Source organism: Tinamus guttatus, unplaced genomic scaffold (assembly GCF_059628265.1).
Source record: "Tinamus guttatus ecotype Peru unplaced genomic scaffold, ASM5962826v1 Tinamus_guttatus_pri_ptg000397l, whole genome shotgun sequence".
Classification (NCBI taxonomy): domain Eukaryota; kingdom Metazoa; phylum Chordata; class Aves; order Tinamiformes; family Tinamidae; genus Tinamus; species Tinamus guttatus.
This window is the reverse complement of record NW_028288931.1, coordinates 306,178-333,280: the sequence shown is the minus strand read 5'-3', so window position 1 is coordinate 333,280 and position 27,103 is coordinate 306,178. Positions and strand designations below refer to the sequence as shown.

The 27,103-nt window shown below is 57.4% G+C and overlaps 1 protein-coding gene across 1 annotated transcript; it reads left to right on the top strand.

Moving 5' to 3' along the window:
- Positions 1-972: 972 nt before the first annotated feature.
- WASF2 (WASP family member 2) lies at positions 973-27,103 on the top strand. Its single transcript, XM_088531044.1, has 9 exons — positions 973-1,090; positions 15,193-15,346; positions 19,235-19,369; positions 19,867-20,020; positions 21,164-21,281; positions 22,427-22,557; positions 23,928-24,083; positions 25,668-26,131; positions 26,567-27,103. The coding sequence occupies exons 2-9, from the start codon at positions 15,217-15,219 to the stop codon at positions 26,722-26,724; spliced, it is 1,446 nt and encodes a 481-aa protein (XP_088387170.1). The 5' UTR covers positions 973-1,090; positions 15,193-15,216; the 3' UTR covers positions 26,725-27,103.

The following is a 27,103-nucleotide window of genomic DNA, read 5'->3' as shown; positions in this document are numbered from 1 at the left end:
AAAAAACCCAAAACATTTAATAGGAGTGCGCAGCACAGGCACAGCACGGCTGCTCGCACCTGCGGCTCAGGAGAGCAGGAATCCTGGCTCTCCTCCCTCCATTCCTCTCAAGGAGAGCCGTTTTCCAAGGATTTCTGCCCATTTCCTCATGCTCGACCCCATGTCCTGAGGGGGTTCTGCACCTGGACAGCAGCAGCCAGAGGAAATGGGAAATGATGGGGACGGAGGCACCGCGGTGCCCCCGGTCTGCGGGGCAGCGAGGAGAGCGGGGCCGCGCTGAGCCCCGACACGCTCAGCGCACCGTGCGCGGCACCGCGGCGCCGTGGACCCGGCCTCTGCGGGGTCCCTGGGCTTCACCCCAGCGCTGGTGGCTGCCAGGCCCCATCCCTGCTCCTGGCCATGTCCCCGTGTCCCCCGTCCCCGTGTCCCCGTGTCCCCCGTCCCCGTGTCCCCGTGTCCCCTGTCCCCGTGTCCCCTGTCCCCCGTCCCCGTGTCCCCGTGTCCCCGTGTCCCCGTGTCCCCGCCCTGACGTGACTCCGCCCCGCCCCCAGGTGGACCCGTCCTGCCTGCGCCTCGCACCATAGAGGCGAGGGGCGGCACCACGGGGCAGCTCGCCTCGCGGGCGGGGGGGGTGTTTGCAGAAAGGAAAGAGACTTTTTCCTCCAGGAAAACCTGGAAGGAAATAGAACTCTGGAATTCGTGTCCCAGAGGGATTTGCTTGGGAATCCTGTCGCTGTGCACCCGCTGGGCTGTTCGCTGCTCCCCCGTCAGTCCAGGCTCCCCCTATTTACTCCGCCGGATGGTACTTTCCTCCCTGTTTACTCTTTTTGCGCGGCCGGCTTGGGTGGGGTTCCTTCGCCGCTCTACTTGCGTACGCAAGTGGCGTAGGGCGGTTTTGATGGACAGCGGCGCTTGTCCAATGGCAGGGCGAGAGCCCCGGCACGCGCGCCAATGGCGTGGCGGCCCGGCGGAGGCGGGGCGAGGCTCGGCCGGGGCAGGGAGGGGGAGCCGCGGAATGGCGGGTGGCCGGGCCGGCCCGCCCGGCTCGTAGCGGCCCGAGGGCGGCGGAGCGGAGGGTCCGCGGAGCGGGGTGAGTGCGGGAGCGGGCGGCGGCCTCGCGCGGCCCGGTGCGGCGGGGACAGGCGGGGGGCGCTGCGCTGGGCTGCGAGGCCCTTGCCAAATAGTGAGCCACGGAGCGCGGGCGGGCCCTGCTTCCTGCTAGATAGTGAGCGCTATGGGCCGCGGGCTGCGGAGGGGGGAACCGGGCCCGGGCCCGGGCCCGGGCTGCGGAGGGGGGATCCGGGCCCGGTCCGGGCGGGGACGGGGACGGGGACGGGAAGGGAATGTCCGTGTCACGGGCTGGCGCTGCCCTGCCGCTCCCCGGGGCCGCGGCTCGGTGTCCCCCTGCGGCCCCGGAGCTCCGGTTGGGTCGGGAACGGCCCGGAGGGGGCTGGCGAGGCGGCTCCCGAGGGGCCGGGCAGCGCTCCCCGCGCTCCCGCGTGTGCCCGGCTCGCGTGGGCGTCCGCGGGCCGCTCCTGGCGGGGCTGTCCTCGTGGAGGGGGGTCACAGCGCCTCGTGCCGGCTGCCCTCCGCCCCGGGAAGCGGGAGCATCCTGAGGAACGCCGCCGCTTCCTGCGGATCCCAGCCTCGCGGGTCCGCGCGAGCCCCTGGGCTGCCACGAACCCGGCGCCTCTCAGGTAAAGCTGCCCGCGGTAGCGCGGTGCGGGCGCACGTGTTGGGCCACGGCCGCCCCGGTGCCGCGTCCCCAGCCCTGTCTGCTGTGCAGGGTGTGCGTGTTGGGCCACGGCCGCCCCGGTGCCGCGGCCCCGGGCCCTGTCTGCTGTGCGGGCGCACGCGTTGGGCCACGGCCGCCCCGGTGCCGCGGCCCCAGCCCTGTCTGCCGTGCAGGGTGTAACGCGCGGCCGGGTGAGGCGCTCGGAGGGGCTGCCCTGCCCGCGGCCTCCGACCTGGCCCCGCTCGGAGAAGAGCCAAGGTGCCATAGAGCGTCCTCAGGCCCCAGCGCTGCGGGTTGTGTTGGAGCTGCTCCTTGGGGAGACCCATGGCAAATGCCCCCGGAGAAAGGCAGGATGTTGCAGCTCCTCCCTCTTAGCTCTTGTTTGACCCCAAAGACCTTCCTGCAATGGGATGTTTTTTATTTCTGCTCAGAGTTTTGCACTTGGTCTCATGGATTTGTTTCCGTTAGTAGCTGCAGACTTGGGAGCCCGAGCCTAGCTAGGACGGCTGGTGGGACTATATGGCGTCTTAATGCCAAGAACAGGCCTGTTCAGTAGGACAGCAGAAAATACTGGTGGTCTAAGGCTCCTAGCACTGCAGATACTAGTGGATATGAAATGATACTAACACTGATAAGGAGCTTTAATAGGTGCACCTGCTGCAGACAAGGCCATGATTTATCAAACCTCTTGTGATTTACATGCCCCTCCCTCAGACTGGGAAATCTTCTGAGAATGGAAAAGTTGAAACTAAAAGACGTGACAAGCCAGTAGCGTGTGCTTCCCCATGGCAAAGCTGACACAAAATGGGACTTTATGGGAAGTATTAAAATGTGTGTGCTCGGTCACATGAGGAAGAGGAATAGTTGTGTTTTCCTCTAGTTTCAAACTGAAGTCTGTGGAATGCTTAGGGTGCTGGTAAGGCTGCGGGGAGCGAGTGCTGTGTTGCAACACTCTTCCCTAGGAATCCTGATTGGCCTCTTGGTGACCTTGGGTGGAATTTTTTGTCATAGAAGCTAATACAGAGTTTAATCCAAAACTTAGTTAAAAACAAACCAAGGCTAACATCTACCAACTAAAACCACAGATAATATTGTTGATAGATTGACTTGGAAAATGCACTTGCTCATGGCCAAGGACAAGTTTTATCCAGCTGGGGGAGTGGAGCAGGTCAGAGACTTCACAATTCTGTGCCTTATCCTTATTTTTTAAGGAGCCTGCTTGAAAATGCAGGGTGTGAATGAAGCGCCTGGGCTGCAGTCTTGGAGGCTCGTGTAGTTCAAACCCTGCACAGGTCCCCCTGGGAGCTGCCGCCAACCTGCTCGGGCAGGGATGGAACCCAGAATGTCTGTGTCTTGAGAGCTGCGTGGTTGAAAGGCTGCCCTCAGCTAGGGCAAAGGGCAGGCACTATCGGGTGAATCAACGTGAAGCTTTGCAGAGCGTTAGGGGTGGTGCTTGTAAGACGTAACCTGCCCGAGCTGCGCCCGCTGCAAGCCCCTTCCCAAAGTACATGTTTGCACTGCTTTGACAGCAGAAAACTTGATTGCTTGTTTATTTTGTAACAAATTCAAGAACTAAATGTCCCAAATTTTGCTCTAAAAAAGGGGAAAAAACCTCCCTGGTGGCTCACGAGACTCCTTCCCCTTGGAAGCCATGGAGAGGAGCCTTTCCAGCCCGTGCTGCTCCTCAGCCTTCCCGAGCTGCTGCGTGCTGATGGCAGCGAGAGTTTGTTGTTATTTGAGCACGCTCTTCCCAGCCCCACGGGATCCCCCGTGCAGGGCTCCAATGCTCAGGTTTGCTCTCACCTGCTCCTTGGCCATAGGTTGGCCCCCGCTTTTTGCTTTCGCTTCTGCCTTCCACATTCCTGACAGATCTTTCACACTCTGGCTTTGCAAAACTCTGCTATGGGAGGAATGCAGGCCAAGGCTTTAGGAAGCCGAAGAAATACGGTGTGTTTATAACCGCTCTGTTCTGTGCATACTCCATTTGAAATGTGTTATTAATACTTAAACCAGTGGCTTATTGAAGAGAGAGAAGCCTGGACCTGGAGCCGCGTTTTCTTTAGGGATGTCACTGCCGGAGCTTGAGGTAGTGAGTTAATAATAAAGCGGTGATGTGGCTCTCTGGGTTTGTTTCTTTTTAGCCAAATATAAGACTCCTTCACCTTGCAATAAGACAACACACTGAACAGAAACACTGTATTTTTTGCATTACTGCTCAGAGTGTATTTGTGAACAGCGTTTCATTAAGAATTGTATAACCTTTATTAAAAGTAGCAGCCCAGTTTCTCGGCATGCCTTCAATGTGTCTCATCCGTCAGGGCTGGTCTAGGAAAAGTTGATTTCATTCACAAAGCTTAGATAATCTTGCCGAGTGGGCGGAGGGGTTAAACCGTTTCGGTGCTTGCCTCATATGCGTATAGTTACATCGGCAAATCCAACTGCTGGTGATTTTGGTGGAGGTGGAAGAACAAAGAAGGTTGTGGGGATTAATGTTTCCACAAAAACTGGGTTAGCTTTTTTGACAGACTGTAATAAGAAAGACTAAAACAAGTGTAAGTCTCATCTTTAATCCTTCAAGACAGCTTGTCTCCATGGACAGTCTATACTCAAACAGCCAATAATTTTAAATATAAAGTTTGTGTTTTGTCTGTACCTTGTTTAATGGTAGTATCTTGGTCGTTAAGTTGAGCAAAAGACATTCCTGCATATTCTGCCCGTGTCATAAAAATGGTTGAATAACAATTTTAGGTGCTTGCATGTATACAAGTGATGTATAATCCTCTTGCTGTCTTATACAGAGTGGGGTGGGAGGGCTCTGTAAAACACATGCATTGCTGAAAGTCTCTCTTGGGGGTTAAAAGGGCCAAAACCAGCCAGTCCGATGACTCAGTGCCAAATTAGTTCCTTTATATAGTTTCTAAAACTTGTTCCTTTATATAGCTTCTAAGACTTGTTCCCTTATGTAGTTTCTAAAATAGAGCTGTAGGGGTAAAAAATGCACAGGAGGCAGCCTGGAATTGAAATCGTGCTCCTCTGATGCTTTCACTATGCTGAAATTTAGGAAAGCAAAACACAACTATTTTCTCCCCCAGAACGTTTCCCTGCCTGTGATGTTTTACCGTTTTCAGCAGCACTCTTGCTTTTAATGAAACTTGTAGTAAGAAATTGTGTGTTTGTATTGAATATTTATTCTCACTGCCCAAGAATAAATATTTGCGTGAGCCAGGCCCTTAGTTAGCAGAAATTAACATTTATTTATATATTTTAGGTATTTATAAACACTGGATTTAGAGCGGGGGGGATCATGGAAATGGTTTATGGGTAATAAGCAAATGACTGCTCAGAACAGAACCGCCCTGTTGCAATTTACTTCCTTTATCCTTGTGCAAGCGTGATAAGAAGCTGGATATTTTCCCTTAGCCTGGTAGGCCGATCAGGCCTCCCTGGAGTAATAAGAGCTTCTGCGGAAGGTGGCCTGGCTCGGGTTTGGTTACGTTTGTGCCAGGTCGGTTCTCCCACCTGAACACCTGCAGGATTTTGATTGTTTTGCTTTTTGGGGAATGGCTGTGACGGGCTGGTCCGTTCCGTTTGTGTGTGGCGGTGCTTGGCATTAAGCGCATTCCCAATCCCAGGCTCGCTGTTGCTGTGGGTGGAACAGGACTAAGTAGTAGTTCCTCCAGAGCCTTCCCTACCCCTTGGCGCGGCGGCCGAGCTCCCTGGTGTCATGGCCTTTGCCGAGGTCGTGCCGGGGGGCCCCGGGGTCCCCGTGGGGCTGGGGACGGTGACGAGCAGCAGCGCCTGCAGCCGTCAGGGCAGCCCCGCTGCTCCCCTGCTGCCGGGACGGTGACGAGCGGCAGCGCCTGCAGCCGTGCAGTGCCGGGACGGTGACGAGCAGCAGCGCCTGCAGCCGTGCAGTGCCGGGACGGTGACGAGCAGCAGCGCCTGCAGCCGTCAGGGCAGCCCGCTGCTCCCCTGCTGCCGGGACGGTGACGAGCAGCAGTGCCTGCAGCCATGCGGGGCAGCCCCGCTGCTCCCCTGCTGCCGGGACGGTGACGAGCGGCAGCGCCTGCAGCCGTCAGGGCAGCCCCGCTGCTCCCCTGCTGCCCGGGCGCTCCTGCCGCAGCTCCGGGGCTGGCGGGCGCCGTTCCCGTGCGCTCGTGCGGGAGCCTCTTCCTGGCCGCGCTCCTGCACAACGGGATCCCGGGCGCCCTCCCCTCGTCCTCCAGGACGCTCCGCAGGCCCCTCCTGCAGAGCGCTGTTCCCGGGCCTGTATCCCGGGAAGAGGCGTCGAAACCTCCTGCGTTGCACGAGGGAGCCGGGCAACCCCCTTGAATGTGGATGGGGGCGCGTTTATTGGAGCGATGCCTTCGTGAAGCAGAGACCTGCTCCCCTCCGCGCCTGGGGCTGAGATCGGTGTCTCCTCGTTGTAAAATGCAGGGCACCAAAGGAAGTGTCTTTCCACACAGGTACGGTCAGCATCAGACACGCTGCCCCAAGGGTGCCAGCAGCTTAGATAAGTTCAGCAACCGATGAGACAAAATTCATGGGAGTGAAATCCGTAAAAGACAATTAAAATTGTTTGTTTCAAAGTGGCCTTAAGGTGCAAATTGCTGCAAAGTGGGAAGGGGAGAATTGTTGCCCTGTTTGCCTTGTTCTTGCACTCTCTAAGCGTTTGATATCCGTCTGCTGTCTTGAGCAGAGGCCGGACAGAGCAGCAGCCCCCTTGGTCCCGCTGCTGAGGCCGGAGGTTTTCTCTTGTTGAGCTGCTGATGGCCCAGAGTCACCCAGGCGTTTTGAGTCTCCATTTCTGCCCACTCATAAAACCGGGCTAATGATTCTGACCTTTTGTTTGTACAGCAAAAAGAATAGGCTCAACAAAATCCTGCGCCTTATTTACTGTCATTACTGAAATGATGAGCAATTCCACTTTGCGGTACTTCAAAGAGGCTTCTCTTATAAGATGCTGGGAATCCCTAGAGAGAAAAATGTTTCAGATGGAGACACGGAGGAGAGGGAATATTCCTCGGATTCCAGCCTTGCAAGTGCCCTCCCGAACCCCCTGAGGAAGTATCCCAGGCCTGGCGTCCGGAGCGCGGGTCTCTGCTCCCGCTCCGCCGGCCGCTGTCTGTGCCCAGGAGCCCTGTGCAAACCGCTCGCTGCCAGGAGACCTTTCCAAGTGCTTTAACCTGTTGTGTTGCCACTAATGAGATTGAACGCGGTTTTAATTTCTCATTTCCTCTTTCCCTGCAAGCCCTTTTTCCGCTTCTGGGAGCCCCACTTCAAGTCCCTGCGGAGCCGCAGCCCCAGAGAGCGGCGGGCGCTCCGCTTTGGCGCTGCGGGGAGGGCTGTGGGCCCCGCTATCCGACGGGGCGGCGCAGCCGGAGCGCAAAACGGGATTCCAGGGGGAGGGAGGGGAAGCAGCCCGGCCGGCCGCGCGAGAGGCTCCCGCGGGGCCGTGCGGTGGCAGCGAGTTCCCTTCGGGCGCAGGGCACGGGCTGGGCCCTGCAGCTGCAAGAGGAACACGCGAGCGCCCCGTGCGCACACCAGACCCTGCCGGTCAACACCGCAGCTGCCGAGCTCGTCCCTCGCCGGAGGAAGGCGCAGAGCTATAAACACGGCTTGCGTAAAAACCTTCACCTTCTGTCTAGGGCGGCACCAAGTAACCGGCCACTTCCCCTCTGGAGGCTAAATTAAAAAGCCGTGTAATTAGCTTGGACAAAATAGCCTTTTGGTCACTACTGAGAATTCAATATTGTATCAAAGAGGTTACGTCCAGGGTCTGGCTTCACATGAGAGGTTTCCATAAAGCAGCTTATTATGGACCTTGTGGTGAGCTGTGATAGAAAGACTTGCATCTTTAGCAACCCTAATACAGTCTAATCTCTTCTCCCGAAAAGATGGACTCAATCGATGGCTTCAAACACTCTGAAGTGTTTTGGATGTGCAGCGCTTGGAGCGTGCGCTGCGCATTACGTAAGGTGAGATCACAGCTGGGCTCGGAACGTGCTAAATGGGAACAACTGCAGTTATAAAAGCTGCTTTTCCGAGGAGCGGACGCAGGGGTCTGTCCATGTCCCGCTGCAGCGCGGCCGACGTCGCACCCAACGGCCTGGAATAACCGGCTGCTCCTTAAAGCCGGGAGAGGGGGACAGAGCGTGGAGGTGGGAAGGGAGAACGTGCTGGAAAAAGGCGGGATTTGTGGTAGGAACTCGCGGGGTTGCGGCTTTGCCCGTCCTGCTCGCTGTTAGTGGTACCAGTATTGCCCTTTTTCTGTCCTGCTCGGCTTGGGAGATCCAAGAAACACTTTAGGGGGTTTAATGCGACATCTTGTGGGTTTGTTTTTTTTTTTTTTTTTTACCATAATAGAAAACCCATGTGTTATTTTGCCTTTATTAAGACCTTGTTCTTAAACCATTTGAATTTAGATGCTTAGGGCTGTTCCTTTGTTTTTTGTGATGGAAATCCCAGCAGATACAACACTTCTGAAAATACCAGAGTTGACGCCGTGGTTTTTTTTCCCCCTCATGTCAAAGGTTAACTTAAAAATATTAATGCTGCAAAGATTCATTTAAGATATTAAAACTGTTCAGGCAAGAATACATGTACATATTGTAATTACTTCCTTTTTCTTACAATTAAAGTAATTGGATTATATTTAATGAGCTATTTACATTTAATAATTAAGAAAAGACTTATCTTTGCAGTATTCCCCAAGTGCAGCAGAAGGGTGGGGGCACTCGGTGCTGTGATATAATTATCTAGGCGTGAGCAGAAACCGAAAGAGCAGTTGAGCCGTATAGAAAACGGTCGGAACTGGTTTGTTCCTACCCCTTCGTTAATCAAAACAGGTTCGTGTGTGTTAAAGGAGGGGAGGCCGGGCCGAGCTGTGAGCAAGAGGGTTTCTGTGCCAAAAAGGAAGGTTCAGCTGTGCCCGGGTGGGTGGCAGCGAAGCCGCGGAGGGCGGTGGTGTCACCCGCGTCGCCTGCGTCCCCATCGCCCTCACCGGAGGGTTCCGAAGCTACCTGTTGGTTGAGGCTTTCGGGTTTTGTGCTGTCTTCTCCCTGACTTTGCATCCTTGCCAAAATTATTCATGGCTCTAGCAGATGATGTTCTGCTCCCTTTACACCTCCTGTTTCCTAGGAAGCAACAGCGCCAGCGCGAGTGCCGAGGGAGCCCTTCCTGCCTCTTCCTGATGTATGTGCTCGTGGCAAAGACCTTGAAACCTTTCTGTTTCTGAGCCTTAATTCCCGTTTAATCAATAGTTCAGTATTCCGGGAATCAAATCTCTGTGACAGCTCCCTCTAATTGAGCTAAACTGCCTTGCTCTTGTCACAGCCCCTCTCGAGTTTTGTTTGAATGCGTTTGTTCTGCCCGTGTCTTAGCTGGGCCCTGGTAGGAACGCGCGGTGACCCTCTTTGTTCGGCTTGTCCCTCAGCTAAATGAATGAAAACGTTAATTAGCACCGGTAGGGTTTAGCGGGGCCGCCGGGGTCGCGCTGGCCCCGCGTTCGCGCGAGCAGGAGCGGGAAGATCTCCGTGTTCCCCGTCCTCCCACCCGCCATCGGCTCTGCCAGGAGCTCGGCCCTCTCCGGCGGAGCAGCCTGGCGCCTCTTCCAGCAGCTCCTCTTGGAAAGATGATCCTATTCCAGCCCGCTCATCCTCGGGAAAGCTGATAACAAAAGTTTACAGGGAAGAGCCAAATTTTCAGTCACACCTGTGCAATCCCCTTGAGGGCAGTAAATGATGATGATAATGCATGAGCCAGGGGAGGAAAGAAAAAAAAAATACAGCAAATGGCTTTTTGAGTCTCTTTTGCATTTTTTAGAGACGACAGACAAAAAAAAGGGGGAGAGAAAAGGGTGTTTTTGCTGCGGGAAGGGAGCGAGCTGTTTGCTGGCTCGGGGACCCGGGCGCCCCGCGCGGCGCCGAGCTCGGGGTGCCGGTTCTGGTGCGCGGGGTGCCCTGGGAGCGCGGTGCCGGCTGCGCCCCGTGCCCGGGGAGGCTCCGAGGGCGCCGGGCCGCTCCGCGTCTCCTGCCCCACGCGGATGTACCCGGCAGCTGCTGCGGAGCGCCGGGCTCGGCAGGACGCGGCTCCGCGGCCGGCTCCGGCTCAGCCCCCGGCCGCTCGTGAGGGATGAGCCCGTGACGCGTTTTTTGGGAATGCGAACCCGTTACAGCTGGCGGCGTGGAGGGGCTTGCGGCATCGCCAGGCAGTTTGCTCTGTAATTCCCTCCCCGCTGCTCGGATGCAGCGCTGATTGCCGGGGCTCTCTCCGGGTGCGGAGCTGCGGCGTTCCTGATTGCTGCATCCCGCTCCTCCGGGCTGCGGCGGGAGCTTGGATACAGCCCTGAGCTCTCAGCAGAACCTTCTGCCCAATTTTTTTTCCTGTGTTTTTTCGGTTCTCTGCGTGTGTGTGCGGCTGCTGCTTCCCTTTTCTGCTCGCCTTTTGGGGTTACATAAAAGCCAGTCTCTTTCTGGCCATTACAGCTACATGGGGGAGTAGTTACTGCTGAGAGAAGCTTGAAATTTGAAGCAGAGTTGTCACAGACATTAGAAAGAACAGTCAGGCTGCGTTGGCAAGCTCCCGAGTTAAGTCTCATTTCATACTGATGGGAATTTCAGATCTGATTATCTCCTTCCTCCCTCATTCCCAAACCTGCTGCTGTGTCTAATCTCCCCTCGGGTGCTCCTGCCGGCCGCTCTCCCGGGCGCTGCGGTCCGGGTCTCTGCACTGCGGCTTGTCCGTGTCCAGCCAGAGGGAAGGGCAGCGGGATGGGTCGCCGTGACCCCCTTGGAAACGAAGCCCGATCTCCCCCCAGGGCGCCCCCGAAACGCGCTGGGCGCTTTGTGCTGCCCCGGGCATCGCGACTGGTGATGGCCCTGCTGGGGGCCAGGTTGGTTTGCAGATGGGCCCTGATATGCGAGGTCGTGCGTCCCATCGAGAGGGAATTACCCAGGTGACGCCGCTACCGCAGCCGGCGGCAGCGAGAGCCTGGCTGTGCAGCGCGGGGCTCCCGCAGCGCTCCGTGTGCGTCACGTCCCGTCCTGCCGCGCCGTGCGGAACCGTACGGAACCGTGCGGAGCGGCTCTCCGTGTGCGTCACGTCCCGTCCTGCCACGCCGTGCGGAACCGTGCGGAACCGTGCGGAGCGGCTCTCCGTGTGCGTCACGTCCCGTCCTGCCGCGCCGTGCGGAGCCATGCGGAACCGTGCGGAGCGGCTCTCCGTGTGCGTCGCCTCCCATCCTGCCGCGCCGTGCGGAGCCGTACGGAGCGGCTCTCCGGCCACGCGCAGGGGAGGCCGCTTCCTCCCTCCCGCTGCTCCCTGCCCTCCTCCCAAACCGCTTGGCAGGGAGGGTTTGGTCTGAGTGGCTGTTTTCACTTGACAGAACTTGTGTTGCAAAGCAAATACTCAGCGCTAAAACTTGCCCGTGTTGCTTGTGAACACTCGCAATCAAAATCTGTCTCCTTTATTGTTTGTAACAATTGTCCAACTTCACCGTGCCAGCCCTATTTATTAAAACTAGTCAATAAGACGCAGCTTTGTTCGAGGGGGTTGCAGCCTGGCAGTTCTGGGTTGAAGCGAAGCAGTTGTGCTCGACTCCGGTCCAGGATGCGGGTTCCTGTGCGATGCACCCGGCAGAGCTCACGAAGACGCCAGCGGAAGGCCCCGCAATCGGAAACCTTGGTAGCATCAAGCTCCTCTTAAATTTACTCTGGGTCTCCTCAAAGTGGCGGGTTAGGAAAAGCAAGAACCACAACTGCCTCCTGCTCTCGCTAGCCTGCGTTCCAGCGCGTTCGTTCCCTAGCACCCCGGGAGTATTTCCAAAAATAATTCTGCCAGAGTCAGAATCCTCTTAAAAACTGGTGAGAAAGACATTCAAGGTGAGAACTTGTTGTGGAGGGAGGGCGGCGGATCGGCAGCCTTGGGAAGAGAGGCCAGGCACGAATCCTGTTTTCCTGGGGAAATATGAGGAGCTGGAGACCACCGTGTGTGAAGCAAAGGAATTGAACGGAAGGATGTTATGGAGCAAAAAAAAAAATAAAGCCCCACTGAGCGCTGGAGAGGAGCTGGGAGCTCGTGAGGAATCCGGGGCGGCGAGGGAAGCTCCGGCGCGCCTGTCGTCCTCCCGGAATGGCGCGGGGCCCGGCGCGGCCGGCAGCGCTTCGGGAGACGGGAAGCGCCAGGAATGTTGGCAATGCCCAGCCGGAGGTGGGGCAGCTCCGGGAGCGCGCGGCCGCGCCGGCCTTCCCCAATACTTTGCCTTTTAGTCACCGCCGTCGGAACAGGGCTGGGAGCTCCCGTTCAAGCCGTGACTTGGAGGCCTCGGAAGCAAAACTTGCCGCGAGCAGGTAGGGAAGCTCTGATTCAGGCAGGAGAGAAAGAGGAACCCGTTCCCGTAAGAAAAGCCTTCGCTTCCCCTTTCCTGGGCAGAGGAGGATTTTGAGCAGGAGCTGGGGCAGCAGCGTCGCGTTTCCTGCGGCTGCGAGCAGCTCCCTCCTTCCCGCAAGGAGCGCCTCCTTCCCTTTGCCTTTCCGTCCTCCCGGTGCGCAGCAGAACTGCTGCAGGTTTGTTCCTCAGCGGCCCTTTCCGTTCCTTACAACATCCTGGATCCCCTCTTGGGTTGCGCCGCTGCTCCGGGAGCGTTTCCCGAGCGCCGCGCGCACCCCAAATTCAGCATCCCAACAAATGTAATCCTCAGCAGTAAGGAATGAGTAGAGATCCTCATGTTTGCCAGAAAGAGGCGCTTCCTTGGCCTCGCTCTTCACGTTACCATGTTCTGAAGGGGCGGATGGAGCTGCAGAGGCTACGTGACGCTGCCCGGTGCCCGGGGGGGCCTGGCAGGCTGGGAAGTTGCTGCCTTGTCAGCCCTGACAGGAGCCAGGCGCCGCGGCCGGCCCTTCCTCGGTGCGGACGCGCCGCCAGCCCGGTGTTTCAATGACTCCTTGAAGGAGCAGGAGCCCTTCCTGGTCCCTGTGCTGGTCCTGCCGCTGCCCGCGTGGCCTCGGCAGCATCCGCTTCCTCTTGGCTCTCGGGCCTCGTGTCTGTTCCACACTCTCTTTCAAAATAGGCACCTATTTTCCAGCCTGGGCTCTCAGTGTTTGTCCCGTTTTAAAGCAGCCCGTGAGCCGCTGTCCCCGCGGGGCAGCGCGGGCAGGACGGAGAGGTCCGGACGGGCGGCGTTTCCCGGCCGCCTCCGCTCCCGCGCAGCCCCGGGCCCTGCGGCGCGGCCCAGCGTTGCCGCCCGGCTGCTCCGGCTGCTCCGGCACCGCGGAGCTTCCCGCTGCTCCCGGCGAGCGGCGCGAGGACGAAGCTCCCGTCCTGCCGCGGCACCGCGCAGGGCGCTCCCGGCAGGAGCCCCGTGAGGAAAGCGGCGGTTTTCCCTTCACCGCCGCCGCTGCCTCGCGCCAGTGCAAATCCCGACGGTGGATGTGCTTTGCTGTTGTAAACAGAGCCGCTTTTGCCACTGCTCCTGCTCTGAGGACGTGCTCGGAAGGCAAACGGCGGCAGGGAGGTGGCAGAGCCCAGGCAGCCTCTCTGCCCGCTCCCTCCTTCCCTCAGGGATTAGCGGGACCCTCTCTTCTCACCCTGATGCAGCCCAGCGTAGCTGCCGCCTTTTTTAGGGGTTTGCTTGCGTTTGGTTTTTTCCTCCCCATCTTGCTGTGTGCCCACTGTTCCCCCCGCAAACACATTTGTGTTTGCTCCTGCCTGTGTGTTCCTGCTTCCGATGGCCTGCGCCTTGGAAAGCTTCCAGCTGCTCTTGGCGGATGGGCTCTGCAGAGCGCGGCCGAGCCCTGGGGACGCTCCGGGGGGAAGCTCCCTGCCCGCAGCCTGCAAATGCCGCCCTGTTTACGGGAGCTGCAGCCCAGGGGAGCCAGGAAGGTTTGTCCTGCAGAAAGGCACCCAACAGCGCAGGGGGAGGCCGGAGCCAGGGGCAGCGCCCGCGCTTCGCTCCCGGTTTCGCTCCTGGGGTGCAGCGAAGCCCGGGGCGCTCCCGCTCCCACGAGCAGCTCGGTCCTTCCCCATCCTGCTGCCCTGCTCCGCGGGAGGGTGCGGACCCCTTTCCTTGCGCAGGGACGAGCCCCGAAGCGCCTCGTTTGGGGCCACCCTGGAGCAGCAGCATCTGCTTGGCTGGGGCTCTCCAGCCCCTCCGCCTGAATGGGTCAAATTTAGCAATTCAAAAATCTGCCTTCGGAGGTAATTAGGAGGGATAATGCCCACTTCTTCCTCTTAACACCCTGCTGGAAAAGCATCCAGGAAGGACTCCTGGACCTCAAAGATAAGCTGCCAGCTGCCACACAGACTATCAAAGGGTGGCTCAAAGTCAAGAGCAAACAGCTGATTTTTTATGGTTCTGGGGTTTTTGCAGAGGGTGACAGGAGGCCCTGGTCCCCACGCTGTTAGCTTCCTGTTTTATTTTTACACCCGCGCGAGCAGCTCCACGTGCCTCTCACATGGGAGCCGCCTGTTTCTGGCGGGTTCTTCCCGAGCTGACCTAGAAAAGCGATTCTTTCCCTTTCTAAATTAATCAAGAATGCGGGACGCGTTTGCTTTCACTTGGTTTTAGAGATTCTGGGCGCGCGTCGTCCTGCGCGTCCGAGTGCCCGAGTTCCCTCCTCTCGCTCGGAGGCGACGGGTCTCTGCGGCGAGGGAGGTTTTTGTGCGTTCAAGGCATTGGCTTGCACACGGGAGTGTTTGCAGCCTAAAGCGTAGCTTCCAGACACCTATTTCTGCTTTGATGAAACCCGGGAGCTGGTTCCGAGCGCTGCCCCGGGAATCCCGCTTGCCTCGGGAATCGCGCAGCCCGGCATCCCGAGCGGAGCTCCGGCTCGTCCGAGGGCCGCGGCGGGCGCACCGGGGCGCAGCGGGAGCCTCGGCCTGCGGGGGTTTTCCAAGGGAAGCAGGGTGCAGCCTGCAGGACAGGGAACAGTCGCCAGCAAGTTTCCTGGTCAGCTGCGAGCGCTTCCTGTTGTTTGAGGAGAGGCCTCTCTGCCTGCGCCTTGGGAGGAGGCAGCCGCTGTGCTGGGGAAGAGGCTCCTTTCTTCCTGTCTTCTGTCTTCATCGTCTTGCCTTCAGAAAAGACCCTCAGCTTCAAGTTCAGACAGTTTGGAGCAGCTCGCCCAGGACACGGCGGCGGCGGCGCGAGGAGGGCGAGCGCTCCGGGGCGGCAGATGGGTAGGACGGGAGCGGCGGCTGCGGCCGAGCGGGTAGTTTTCCATCCATCCCTGCCCCTCCACCTGAGCTGCTGGGTCCTTTCTGTTACCACGAGGAGGAGAACAGCAGGATCTTTATGTCTGAAGAACCAGTTTTATAAGGGAGGGGAGCGGGGGGGGAAAGCAGGCTTATAAATAAAGCCATTTGAGAGCAGGAAAAACGAACACCATGGCTCTGGTGTGCCTGGAATTTGCGGTTGAGTAATCCTTTCCTGTTTCTTTTTTGGGTTGTTTTTCATCTTTCAGAACAGTGCCTGAAGCAGGTCCACCATGCCGTTAGTAACGAGGAACATTGAGCCAAGGCACCTGTGCCGTCAGACGTTGCCTAGCGTTCGGAGCGAGCTGGAATGCATGACCAACATCACCCTGGCAAATGTCATTCGACAGCTGGGCAGCCTGAGTGAGTACCATGGCGAGCCTGCGCGCTGCCCTCAGGAGTCGCTCGCGCTCTTTATTTAGCTCCCTTTCTGCTCTCGCGTTCCTATTTCTCCCCCATCTGCCTTCCCTGGGTAATGCTAAAATGTTTTCCTAAAGAAATCTGATGCTAATTTCATATCCCTGGTCCCACCGCCTTCCCGGGGAGAAGGAAAATGGGAAGGGGGGTGGATGTGTGTGCGTGCGTGTGTGAGAGGCTGCAGCAAAACTGCAGATGGGAGGATGGAGCACAACTCGGGCTCGTAAAATGGGAGGCTCTCGGAGCAGCCGGTGTCTTGTGTCGGAGAAAGCGCCTGTAATTGCACGCGCTATTAAATGGAGCTCGGCTGTGTTGCATCTACCGGGTGGCAGTCGTCTTAGTTTTAATGAAAGGTAATTAAAGCGCGCTTGCAGGAGCCAGCCTGTTTGCCCGTGCTGTTTGTTGCCTCGTGAGCCCCCCAAGTCCCCGTTGGAGCAGCGCTTCGCCCTGGGGCACCAGGGCTCGGGCTGCTCCTTCCAGCAGCGGCCGCCGTGCCGAGCTCAGCTCTCCGGGGAGCTGCCCGGGAGCCTCGTCAGGGCCAGAGGGAAAGTGGGGGCCTACGTGCTGCAAGAAAAATAAAGAGTTAATTGTGGTCTCTCAGGAATGACTCCTGGCGCTGTTGAAATGCTCTGGATTCTGATTAGCCACCTTTGCCCTTGAAGCAAGACTAGCAAATACTCCGATAATCAGATTAATGCATGGTTTAGCTTCTCCCTGGTGTCCGGAGCCTTCTGCTGGCGCTGCAAAGAAGGCCCTTGTCCTCTGGTGGAGCTTGCGCCAGCTCCGGCAGAGCCCCTTCCCGTGCGGCTGCTGCCGGCAGGTATCGCGTTCCGCTCGGCTGCGGGAATGTCGCTGCACGGGCAGGAGCAGCCCCTGCTCACGTGCGACTGACCCTTGTCGCTAATTTGTTAGGTTTTGTCTCCAAGATGGTCGTGGAGCGCGGGCAAAATCCATCTTGTGCCTGCGAGCGGAGGAGGAGGAGGGCAGCGAGGCCGCGTGCTGCCCTGCCGCAGAGGAGGCGAATCCCGGCGCAGAGAACGCGGCGCGTTGGCGCGGCAGAGCCCTGCGCCCCGCGGGTCGGACCCGCTCTGTGCAGCTCTGCCCTGCGCCCCGTGGGTTGGACCCGCTCTGTGCAGCTCTGCCCTGCGCCCCGCGGGTCCGACCCGCTCTGTGCAGCTCTGCCCTGCGCCCCGCGGGTCGGACCCGCTCTGTGCAGCTCTGCCCTGCGCCCCGCGGGTCGGACCCGCTCTGTGCAGCTCTGCCCTGCGCCCCGCGGGTCGGACCCGCTCTGTGCAGCTCTGCCCTGCGCCCCGCGGGTCCGACCCGCTCTGTGCAGCTCTGCCCTGCGCCCCGCGGGTCGGACCCGCTCTGTGCAGCTCTGCCCTGCGCCCCGCGGGTCGGACCCGCTCTGTGCAGCTCTGCCCTGCGCCCCGCGGGTCCGACCCGCTCTGTGCAGCTCTGCCCTGCGCCCCGTGGGTCGAACCCGCTCTGTGCAGCTCTGCCCTGCGCTCCACCAGGTCCCGGGCTGCAGTCCCTGCCCTCCCGGGAAGCGACCGCGGGATCCCGCTCCGGGATGCGGCCCCGGGTAAGAGGGGAGCGAGGCTCCTGCCCGCTGCCTTCGGGTCTGCAGCGTTTCAGACAGAACAACCACCATTCACACTAACTACGGCAGAACACTCGTCCGCAAACAACTAAGTCTTGTCCCCTGTTGTCCACCACCTTTTTGCCGCTACTTTGGAAAAAAATCCTTGCTCACACGTTGCATAGTACAGGAATGTAAAGCAGGTTCAGTAGGCTGTGACAGCCCTGTCAAGTGAATAATCAGCCATGCCTAGTGCACCACAGTCTCTTTACAGAGACGCAAACATAAATCTTGTCAAACTTTCATATTCCAGGGAGTTTACCCTTCGTTACTATCACAGCTGGTAGCACTTTGTATAAGTCGACGGTGCATTTGTGTGTGATTTTAGAGAATCCACAAGCTAAAGATGGAAAGACCTATTAAATCATGCCGTCTGTCTTCCTGCCAGTGCATGACAAAGATAATTTTGATTGTAAGCTGCACTTTCGCAGTCAAAGTAACTAAACCAGCAAACTAATCTCTGGCTTAACCCATGTGAGAGTGTGTGTGAAACACGGAGCAGTGCTGGAGATCCTGGATGACAAGCAGGTCCCGGTGTCCTTGCACAGGTAGGGGAATAGGGCCTGTCCCTTCCTCTCCCTCCAGTGTCAAGGCCAGTGTGTGCAGTGCTGTTTATGTGTTGTTTTGTGCTTGGAATGTGCTGCTCAGCACTGCAAAGCAAAGGCTTTTTGGTCTTTTCCCTAGTGCTTGCAGCAATTCCTCGTGAAATTCAGGAATGGTTTTCCATTCTCATTAAAAGGAAAGCCAAATTACAGCTTTTCCTCTCCGGGCTGTTCCCGGGAGGTGTCAGGTTGTCCTCTAGCTAAGTCCTTCTCCCTTGGATGACACAGGGCAGCTGCTGCGGTGCTGAACAGAGCGCCCTTCGCGAGCCCGTTCCAGCGGGATCTCCTGGGCTCTGCAGGAATAACCCCCTTCTCCGCGTGCTGGGGAGCCGCTCGAGCTCGTTAGCGGAGCAGAGGGGAGGTTTTGTGCTGTCGGGGCTGCGGGAGAGCGAGGTCGGCTGGAGTCAACCTGCACCGTTTGCATTCCACAAACGCTGCACCGGGAGGGTGGAGGAGGTTGATTTTTAACCCGGCCTGTTCCCCCGCGCTCGGCAGCGGAAGGCGCGCGGCCCGCGGGCGACCGCCGATACGGAGCGGGGAAGGGACAGCTGCTGGTGCCGGTGCCAGCCCGGAGCGGCTCCGAGCGCGGCGCAGCGGGGGCACGGGGACACTCGCCTTATTGCCGACCGGCGGCTTTTGGCAGCCACCACTTCCAAAATTGCTGCCTTGTGGTTACGCTGCGGGTTGGAGAGGAAGAGCGTCACGGCCGGAGCGTCGGCCGGGCGCTGGTGCCGTCCCGATCCAGGCAGCGTCCCGCCAGCAGCCGCGTTCCCAGCGGCTGCTGTTCCTCCTGCCGCTCTCCCATCTCCGGGCTGGCCGTGGCGCCTCTCGCCGTACGTGTGGATTCCAAGCCTGGACACCGAGGGCGTCTTTGGTAGGGCTGGTGCGCGGTGCGGCGCGCTCCTGCTCCCGCTCGCGCTGCGGGCGCTGGCTGGTGTTTGTCACGGCAGCCCACAGGGCGATCCAAGCTGTTAAAGAGAGAACATCCTCGTCTGAGAAGTTCCTGTTTGGTTTTGATTTGGAATAAACGTGAACGCATCAATTTTTCAGATGCTGCCACCTGAAGGAACAAAAGGGTCAGTGCTCGCACGCGTGGTTCTAACTCGGGCCTCAGGATCAAGGACTCTGGGGTTGCAGAGCGCTTGGAGCCTGTAAATCCGTGCCGGTTACCCTGGAGGCAGGGCTGCCGGGAGCGGGAGCTGCTGAGATTCTCCAGAGCAGGGAGGATCTAACTGCATTTGCTTGTCTAATCAGCAGCGCAGCGGAGGGCCCTGCAGGGCCGCGGAGCTCAAAGCGCTCTGCCCTCAGCCGCCCTTTTTGGCCACTTCAGTAATGACTTGGAGAGCGTGTCTCGATTTCCTCACAGCCTATGGGTGCTGTGGAAGGGCTCGGGGGTCGCTGGCAGACAGCGTTACCTTAATCTGCACCGTGGCCGGGTGGAAACGCGCGGCTCTGAAACGCCGTTCGTGGCTGGCTGGTGCAAGACAAAGCTGCAGGTCGGTTTTGACAGGGAGGGCTCCTAGAAGGAGGGGAGGTTGAACACAGCCCGATGCAGCTCGCGAGAGTAACGCGGACACTTTGATATTGCAGGTAAATCTGCAGAGGACATATTTGGAGAGCTGTTTACTCAAGCCAACACCTTTGCCTCTCGGGTGAGCGTTCTAGTCGAGAGAGTTGACCGCTTGCAAGTCAAAGTCACTCAGCTGGATCCCAAAGAGGAAGAAGGTAATGGGCTGGAGCGCAGTCCTTGCAGACCAAGCATGCTAAAGATTCTCATCGAGCCAGTGTGCTTCAGGGCCCTAAAATGAGCCTGAGGCTCTCAGTGTTGGAGTGTTTTCTCTGGGACTAAAAGGGACATTTTTCCCGAAAATAAGCACGGTGCTGCTCCTGTGTGTAGCCTCTCCGGGCCAGGCTGGCGTCGCTTGCTAGCGAGTCTCCTGTGGAAGGGAGCCGGCTGCAGCAGCGCTCCGTGCCTTGGTCGCAGGGGTTCGAAACCGCAGCAGCAGCTCTCGAGAGAGCCGTGTCTGCAGCAGCAGATCCTGGCACGGCAACATCTGAGCCTTGCTGGGTTTCCCGAGAGATCTGTGGGAAAAGGAACCTGACCTTAAGAAGTGCTAGGCATGCCAAGAACTCCAACTGAAATCAGATGTTTGCTACTTGATCTTCAGTGTCATTGGCCTGGGTCAAGCTGTTCCTCACTTGCTTTCTCCTCTTTCTTACAGTCTCCCTGCAAGGCATTAACACCAGAAAGGCCTTCAAAAGCTCCACTACTCAGGACCAGAAGCTCTTTGACAGAGAGTCTCTCCCAGTGCCTGTTCTTGAAACCTATGGATCCTGCGATGCTCCTCCACCCCTCAACATCCTCTCCCCTTACAGGTAACGCTACAGGATCTCCTTGGCCCCTTGCAAAGGAGTCTCTCTTTCTCCCAGCAGCCAGCTCAGGAAGTTGTCACCCATCCATGAAGCAGCGTCTTGGACTGTTTTATTGAAATAGCAGTTTCCAGTGGGGAAATTGCACTCCTAAAGTGAGATCCAGCAGGAAATCTCCATCCTCTGGATTATGTGAAATGCGGCTTTTGGGGCTGCAGGAATGTGAGCAGCTAGAAAATTACATGTTTGGTTACCTGCCGTCACTTTTGTGACTGCCTTGGGGCAAGGCTTGGCTGGCACTGCATAAACATGCTAGGTGTTGTGCAGATGATGCATTTTTCTTGTGCTTCTCTCCAGCCCTGTGGCTCCTTTCCAGAAAGCCACGGTGCCGACTGCAGAGCGTACATCTGTGTGCAGCTCTCACCCGGGTGGGTGCAGCCGGCTCCCGTGGATCTCGAGGTGCTTTCAGGGCCTTCCAAGCCTGGTCTGAGCCATCTGATGTGACCTACACTGTGGCCATCTACCCATGTCTCCTTAGCAGCCCCACAGTGCCATTTCATCTGGTAGATAGGAAGTAAAGGGGGTCAGAATACAGCAATTTCTTTAGCCCACATCCATAAATATCTTTTGAACAGGTAAAAAGTAATTACAGATAGCTGGAGGCAGCTGTCTTCTTCCAGACGCGGCTGCACTGCAAAGTAGGAGTGTGTGTTTGTACTCGTGAGCTTCAAGGACGCTGCTGGTCTGATTTAGGGGTTCCTAGGCTGGAGAAGGGTTTTTCACACGAAAAGAAAAAAAAAAAGTAAAAACATGTGGGAGCTGGAGACCTGCCGCGCTGCTGGTGATTGCACGGAGCAGCTGAGCTCTGCGGGCGCCGCAATCCAGAGGAATGGAGAGTGGGAAAGCGGCGGCAGGCGGGAGAGCCGGACGAGCGGGCGCTCCTGGGAGGCCCTGCCCGCTCCGGAATGGCAGGGCCCTGCTCCTCCCGAGGAGGCGAGAGCAGAGTGTTTGACCTTCTCATTTCAGACCTTTAAACTGTCGCCTGGGATCGGGCCTTATGTTTTCTTTGGGCTTCGAACAAGTGAATGACTTGGTCCTTGTTTGTGTGTCTGTTTTTCCTTTTTGTTCCCCCCCCACTCCATATTCTAGGGATGATGGTAAAGAAGCACTTAAGTTCTACACAGATCCTTCATATTTCTTTGACCTTTGGAAAGAGAAAATGCTTCAAGTCACCAAGGATATCATGAAAGAGAAGCGGAAACATAGGGTGAGGATCTGGGAGATCTCTGCCAGCAGAGGCATGAGGGAGGAGAGGGCAATGGGAAGCGTTAACAAATCTTGGGGACTCAAAAGTTACAATCCAAATTTCAGGCTTCAATCTCTTAAACTCTTTAGGGATCAGTACTTTTCCCCCTCTTTATCCTCATCTTTGCTATTTTAAAAGGGGAGGAGAGTGGGGAATGCTAAAAATCTGTTCTTCTAAATGTCCCCTTCATGGTACGGTTGCAGTGGCTTAACCTGTGGTTTTCAAACATAGTGGTGATGCAGTCAGCAGGTAAGAGGGTTGTAGAGAAGCTGTTCTGCCCTCTGGCATCGCACGGGGCTCTGTTCAGTGCTGAAGCAGTGCAAATACCCCCACCCCAGTGCCTCAGTGTGCCGAGTCCTGTAGTAAACTCTATGGCAGAAGAGTGAAGAAAGGAGAATGTCCCTTCAGGAGAGCAAAACAGGTCCTAATGTTAAAACAGACCCAAGGAGGAGTCTTGACAAAACCATCTAAGCTAAAAACAGCAGGTAGAGTCCCTGGTTTGGTTGCCTGGGGATTTGGAGCCATGGTCACCAACATTGAAAAGCGCATCATAAAAGAATTGGTTTGAACATATATTACTTAGCTTTCAAACAGCTGAAGTGTTAAATATCAAAGCCAATAGTGATTTTTTTTCCAATCAAAACAACAAAAGAGATCTAGGGCATGTCAAAAATACAAAAGCGGAGCTAGCTAAAGCCTAATTCTTTGTGGGCAGGTGTCCACATTGCACACCCGAAGCAAAGCACTTAACGTGAGCCAGGTGCTGGGTAGGATTTGGCAGCCTTGACAGAGACGAAAACCTGAATTGATGAGGGAACTTGACCTTCCACTCTGCCCTCAAGGTGATCGTGCCAGAGTGCGGTGGTGTCTGGGCTGCACAGGGGAAATCTGACACTGCCTTCTTTTTTTTGGTGCTATCTGTGCTTTGTACGGGGGTGTCTCGGGAGCTGTCAGCAACTGGGAAAGCGAATTCAAAAAAAATTCCGTCCCCCTTTGAGAATATGTCTTCTCAAACCTGCTACAGGTCTGCCCTATCCCTCTCCATTCCAGGGAGCTTAGAGCAAGGCTTTTGTTTGATTCTTCCTCCCTTTCCTTGCCTCCAACAGAAAGAGAAAAAGGAGAATCCGAACCGAGGCAACGTGAATCCACGGAAAATCAAAACCCGGAAAGAAGAGTGGGAGAAGCTGAAAATGGGGCAAGAATTTGTCGAGTCAAAGGACAAGCACGGTCCCGCCGGGTAAGCGAGCGCGGGCTCCCCGCTCGCCGCTGGTGATTGTCATGCAGTTCACCCTGCTCTGCAGCTCCTCCGGATCTGCTGCACCGCGCCGATCGATACCGCCGCTAATCAGATTCTCCCAAGTAAATCTGTCTGGTGATTTAGAATTTGCTAAATAAATCAGGGAGCGGTGCCGGTGGAGCAGGGTGGCAGGAGCCGCTCCAGCGGCGCCGCCGCTCCCGGTGCCCGTGGCACAGAGGTGTCGAGGGCTCCGCAGGCTCCTGCTCCCGCAGCCGCCCCGGGCGCCGCTGCTCTGGTACGTGCTGCAAATGGCTCTTCACACCCCAGGGCTGCAGCGGGGGCAGCTCCAGCCCAGGATTTCAAGCTCCAGATCTCTCTTTAGCACTTCTGGCTTGGGAATTCATTTAACTTTTGACACGAGCTGGGCTGCAAGCACACTGAATTCCCCACAATGCACCTCTTGCTTGCTCTCGCCTTGCCGTTTCCTTTCATATAAGGGAAAAAAAAAATCTCTCTCTAAATCACACTCCCCTGCTAAAAATAAAACTTGCTTTTAGTTTAATAGGAGAACGGGTTTGGTTTCTAGCAGAGGAATCGAGCAGCACAACAGCACCATTTTCTTGCTCCTCTGTTTTCTAGTGTAAATGTATCCATGCATTTGAATTCGTTTGAGGTCTTGAGCGTCCAAGACTTCTTTTTCTTTCTTTTTTTCCCTTCTCTGTGGAGTGAACTCATTGAAACTTGAACGTGGTGTTTCTCCTCATCACTGCTTCTGCTTTGGATACTTATTTTAAGGACATTACTGTTTCTTCAGTGCTTTTCATTATTCTATTTTCAGCCTTATTATTTGGCATCTTCCAGCTCTTTTTTTGCCACTCAGTGTAACTGGTAGCCGCTTGAGTCCACACTAATCACTAAAGCATTTACTCATATTATTCTCAAAATCAGGTGTATGATAGCAATGAAAATAAATAAAAAATAGAAACTGCCCAAACGCTCTTTAACCAAAGAATTGCACCAAAGACCGCATTATTCTTCACAGAGGATGCTTTGGGGAGCAGAGATATTTTGTAAAATGTTCCTTTAACATTGCTGCCGTTTTGTGTGTCCCGTTGTTGTGGCTAAGGTGCCACCATAGGGCAGGTTCCACCGTCTTGGAAAAAGTCATCCTAGTGGGAAAAGCTTCACGTGTGAATCCTGCAGGCTGATCCCTTCACTTGGTTGACGTGGCTGCTTTGTGGTCAAGCTGTTGCTTGCTTTTGGTGTCTTCAGCCCTTCCAGAAGGCAAAGCCCTTGCGAGCAAGAGGAAAACGAGCTTTGGAGGCCCCCGTGGGCTCTTTAAACACAGTGCTGGTGTGTTTTTCTTCCAGGTACCCCTCTAACATGGTGTATCAGAACGGCAGCATCGGCTCCAACGACAGCATGGACGTGAACTGCTACCCGCCACCGCCGCAGACTGACTCTCTTGTGCCACCACCGCCCCCGTTCCCAGATGACAGCCTGCCGCCACCCCCGGTGGAATTTAGGTAAGCCTACGGGATCCCTTCTGTCACCAGGGAGTAGTAGGTGGTGTAAAAGGATGACAGGAGCCGGGCTGAGAGGGCTCAGCAGAACCTCCCCACGGGTGCTGCAGAGGAGCCGGGCGCTCCTGCCTGCAGGGGAAGCGCAGCCGCAGGGATGCAGTCCGCACCGCACAGCTCGCCCTAAATCCCAACCGCCCTTGGCCCCTTCTAGGAGGGAACACGGGCAACAAGTGGAGCAGATCTGCTCTGCTTTCTCACGGAGCCGAGTCCTGTTTAATGTCTCGCTCTAAGTGCAGACTTATGTTCCTGAGAGCTCTGCAAAGAACAGCTTCTTCTGCTTGTTTCTTTGGTGGTTGCCATTTGCCCCGTGATTGCAGCAAACATGGATGCTGAAGCTGGAGTTGGGCTTTGAAGGACTGAAGCCTCCAAGTGATTTCTTGGAGACTTCAGTGCGATTTCAGGGCATCTGCTCCAAGCAGGATGAAATGGTGACTTGTAGCCAGCTTTAGAGATAGGGATTGTGGTCCAGCACTGGCCCAAAACACAAAGGTCAAAACAAGAGAGTAGCTTTGTGTTTTTCTGAGGGAGAGGGGGGGAAGAAAAGCAGTAAAACAGAATAAAGAGGAACAAGAGGAAGCATGTCTGATAGACAGGTCTGCATTAGCTCGTCTCCGTCTTATCCAAAGGCAGCAGTGCTGCAGAAAAGGCTCCTCTGATGTGTCAGAGAGCCCGAGCTCTCCGCTTTGCAGTGTGTTCCTCTAGGGCAGAGCAGAGAGGAGCTTTCAGATGAGGCTCACGCTGCCTTCTGCAGTTGCTTAGATCCCTGCCTAGCCACAGAGATGGCCCTTCTCGGGTTTTGTTTTGGTGGTTTGTTTTTAAAGAACCCAGGAGCTAGATCTGATCTCCAGTAGCCTGCCTTGGATCAGCACTGTGCACTGTTAAAATCCGTGACGTTTTTGTGGCAAATGTATACCTTACTTTGCTGTTTTATAGTGCGAGGAGGTGTCGATTTAGGGCTTCCTTTATGTGGCTGCACGATATAGCTGTATCCTCTGGGCAGTGGTGTTTTCTGCTGTGAAACAGTTCCCATAAATGGGAGATTCGCTCGTGCAGCCGTGTTTTCCCTCGGCGCGCGCCGGTCCCCGTGCGTCTCGGCGCCCCGCGGCGCTCGGGGCCGCGCTCCAGCCCGGAGCTCCCTGCCTGGCAGGACGAGGGCCGTGCGCCCCGGGGGACCCGCGCGTCCTGGCGGGCCCTGCTCCGTGCGGGTCCCCTCCGGGGGGTGGCCTGGCCCCTCCAGAGGAGGTGACATGGGCACATCCTTGTCCGCCTGGCAGATTCGACAGATGATAGCGGGGTTTTGCCATCCCCAGCAGCTTTCCTTTGTCCTGCTGCTGTTGGCCAAAAGCAACAACATGGGAGGACTCAAACCAGGGAGCTGAGGTTTCAGGAAGAAGGCAGTTAAAGCTGGAAGTTGTGTTTTTTGTCTGGGCTGCAGCAAGCACATACGATCTGCATTAAAACAGCGGCTGTATCAGCCCGAGCGGTCTCACACTAACAGCCCGTTCTGTCTCTCTCCCCGCACCGCAGCTACCCCGTGGACAACCCGCGAGGCTCCGGCTCCGGAGGGACCAAGCGGAGCAGCCTGGTGAGCCCGAGCCACCCTCCGCCGGCGCCGCCGGGAGCGCTGCCCGCCGGGGCCCGCCCGGGCTTCGCGCCCCCTCCGGCGCCGCCGCCGCCGCCGCCGGCCCCGCTGGGGAGCAGCCCCCCCCCGCCGCCCCCGCCCGGCTTCCCGTCACCGGGGACCCCCCCGCCGCCCTCCCCCCCGGCCTTCCCTCCCCATCCCGATTTTGCGGCGCCGCCGCCGCCGCCGGCCGAGCTCGCGAGCGGGCCGCCCGCCCCGCCGCCGCCGCCGCCGCCCGGCCCCCCGCCGCTCGCGCCGGACGGGCCCCCGGCGCCGCCGCTGCCCTCGGACGCCTCCAGCGCCAAGGCCAAGTCGTCCCTGCCGGCGGTTAGCGACGCCAGGAGCGATTTGCTGTCGGCCATCCGGCAAGGTGAGTTGTTGCAACGCTGGACGTTCCCGCTCCGTCCCCGGGACGCCCCTTGGATCCCCCGTGAGAGCACGTGGGAGCCGTTACCGGCCGATCCCGCTGCCCTGCGCCCTGTCCCTGGAGGGCTCTCTGCCCACCCTCGTGGCAGCCGCCCTGGGTTTATCCCTCGTTCCTTGGCAGAGGGCAGTGCCAGGGTCAGAGCGGTCCGAGCAGGCAGGTGGGCTGAAGGGCAGAGGTGTGATCCCTGCGGAAGAGCATGGAAGCGCTTCCCGTTCTGCCTGCCTGTCCGGGCTGTCGCTCGCCCTCCGGTGTCCTCCCGCTGCGTGTCCAGGACAGGCCCTCTTGCCCGGAGGACTGCGCTGAAGGGGTGGCTGCTCGGAGACTTCGTGTGGCTGAAGCCGCTGAGCGACTCCCCCTGCGCTGCCTTCTTCCCAACAGGCTTCCAGCTGCGCAAGGTGGAGGAGCAGCGGGAGCAGGAGAAGCGGGACGTTGTGGGCAACGACGTGGCTACGATCCTGTCGCGCCGCATCGCTGTGGAGTACAGCGACTCGGAGGACGACTCTTCGGAGTTCGACGAGGACGAATGGTCGGATTAACCACGGTCCCCTGCCTTCCCTCCTGGGCTAGCGGCTCACAGAACCAGGTGGCCAAACCTTCCACGTCTTCCTCTCTCAGCCTGTAACCAAAGATGTGCCAAGGGCTTTCAGACAAGCACCAGCGTCTCTCCCCTCTCCCTTCCCCTCCAGCTTGGGCAGGACTTTGTGCTCTACCTTCCCGAAGAGTCTCCTCATGGACACTGCGGATGATGGGGTTGAGCCTTAGCTGGAGGCTGTGTAACGGTTGCTTAGTTAGGAGAGCTAAACCTCCAGATTCTTAATCCACCAGGCAGAGCACATAAAGCCCCTCCATCCTGAGGGTTTTTTCTTAAAGTAAAGGTGGATGATGCTGTTGTGGCCACATGGCCTTTCAGATGAA

What these genes read in the sequence shown, in the direction of transcription:
- WASF2 (XM_088531044.1), top strand. Translation starts at nt 15,217, where the DNA reads ATGCCGTTAGTAACGAGGAACATTGAGCCAAGGCACCTGTGCCGTCAG. An exon ending in AACATCCTCTCCCCTTACAG is followed by an intron (nt 20,021 to 21,163) that starts GTAACGCTACAG and finishes TCCATATTCTAG; the next exon opens with GGATGATGGTAAAGAAGCAC. An exon ending in CCACCCCCGGTGGAATTTAG is followed by an intron (nt 24,084 to 25,667) that starts GTAAGCCTACGG and finishes CCCGCACCGCAG; the next exon opens with CTACCCCGTGGACAACCCGC.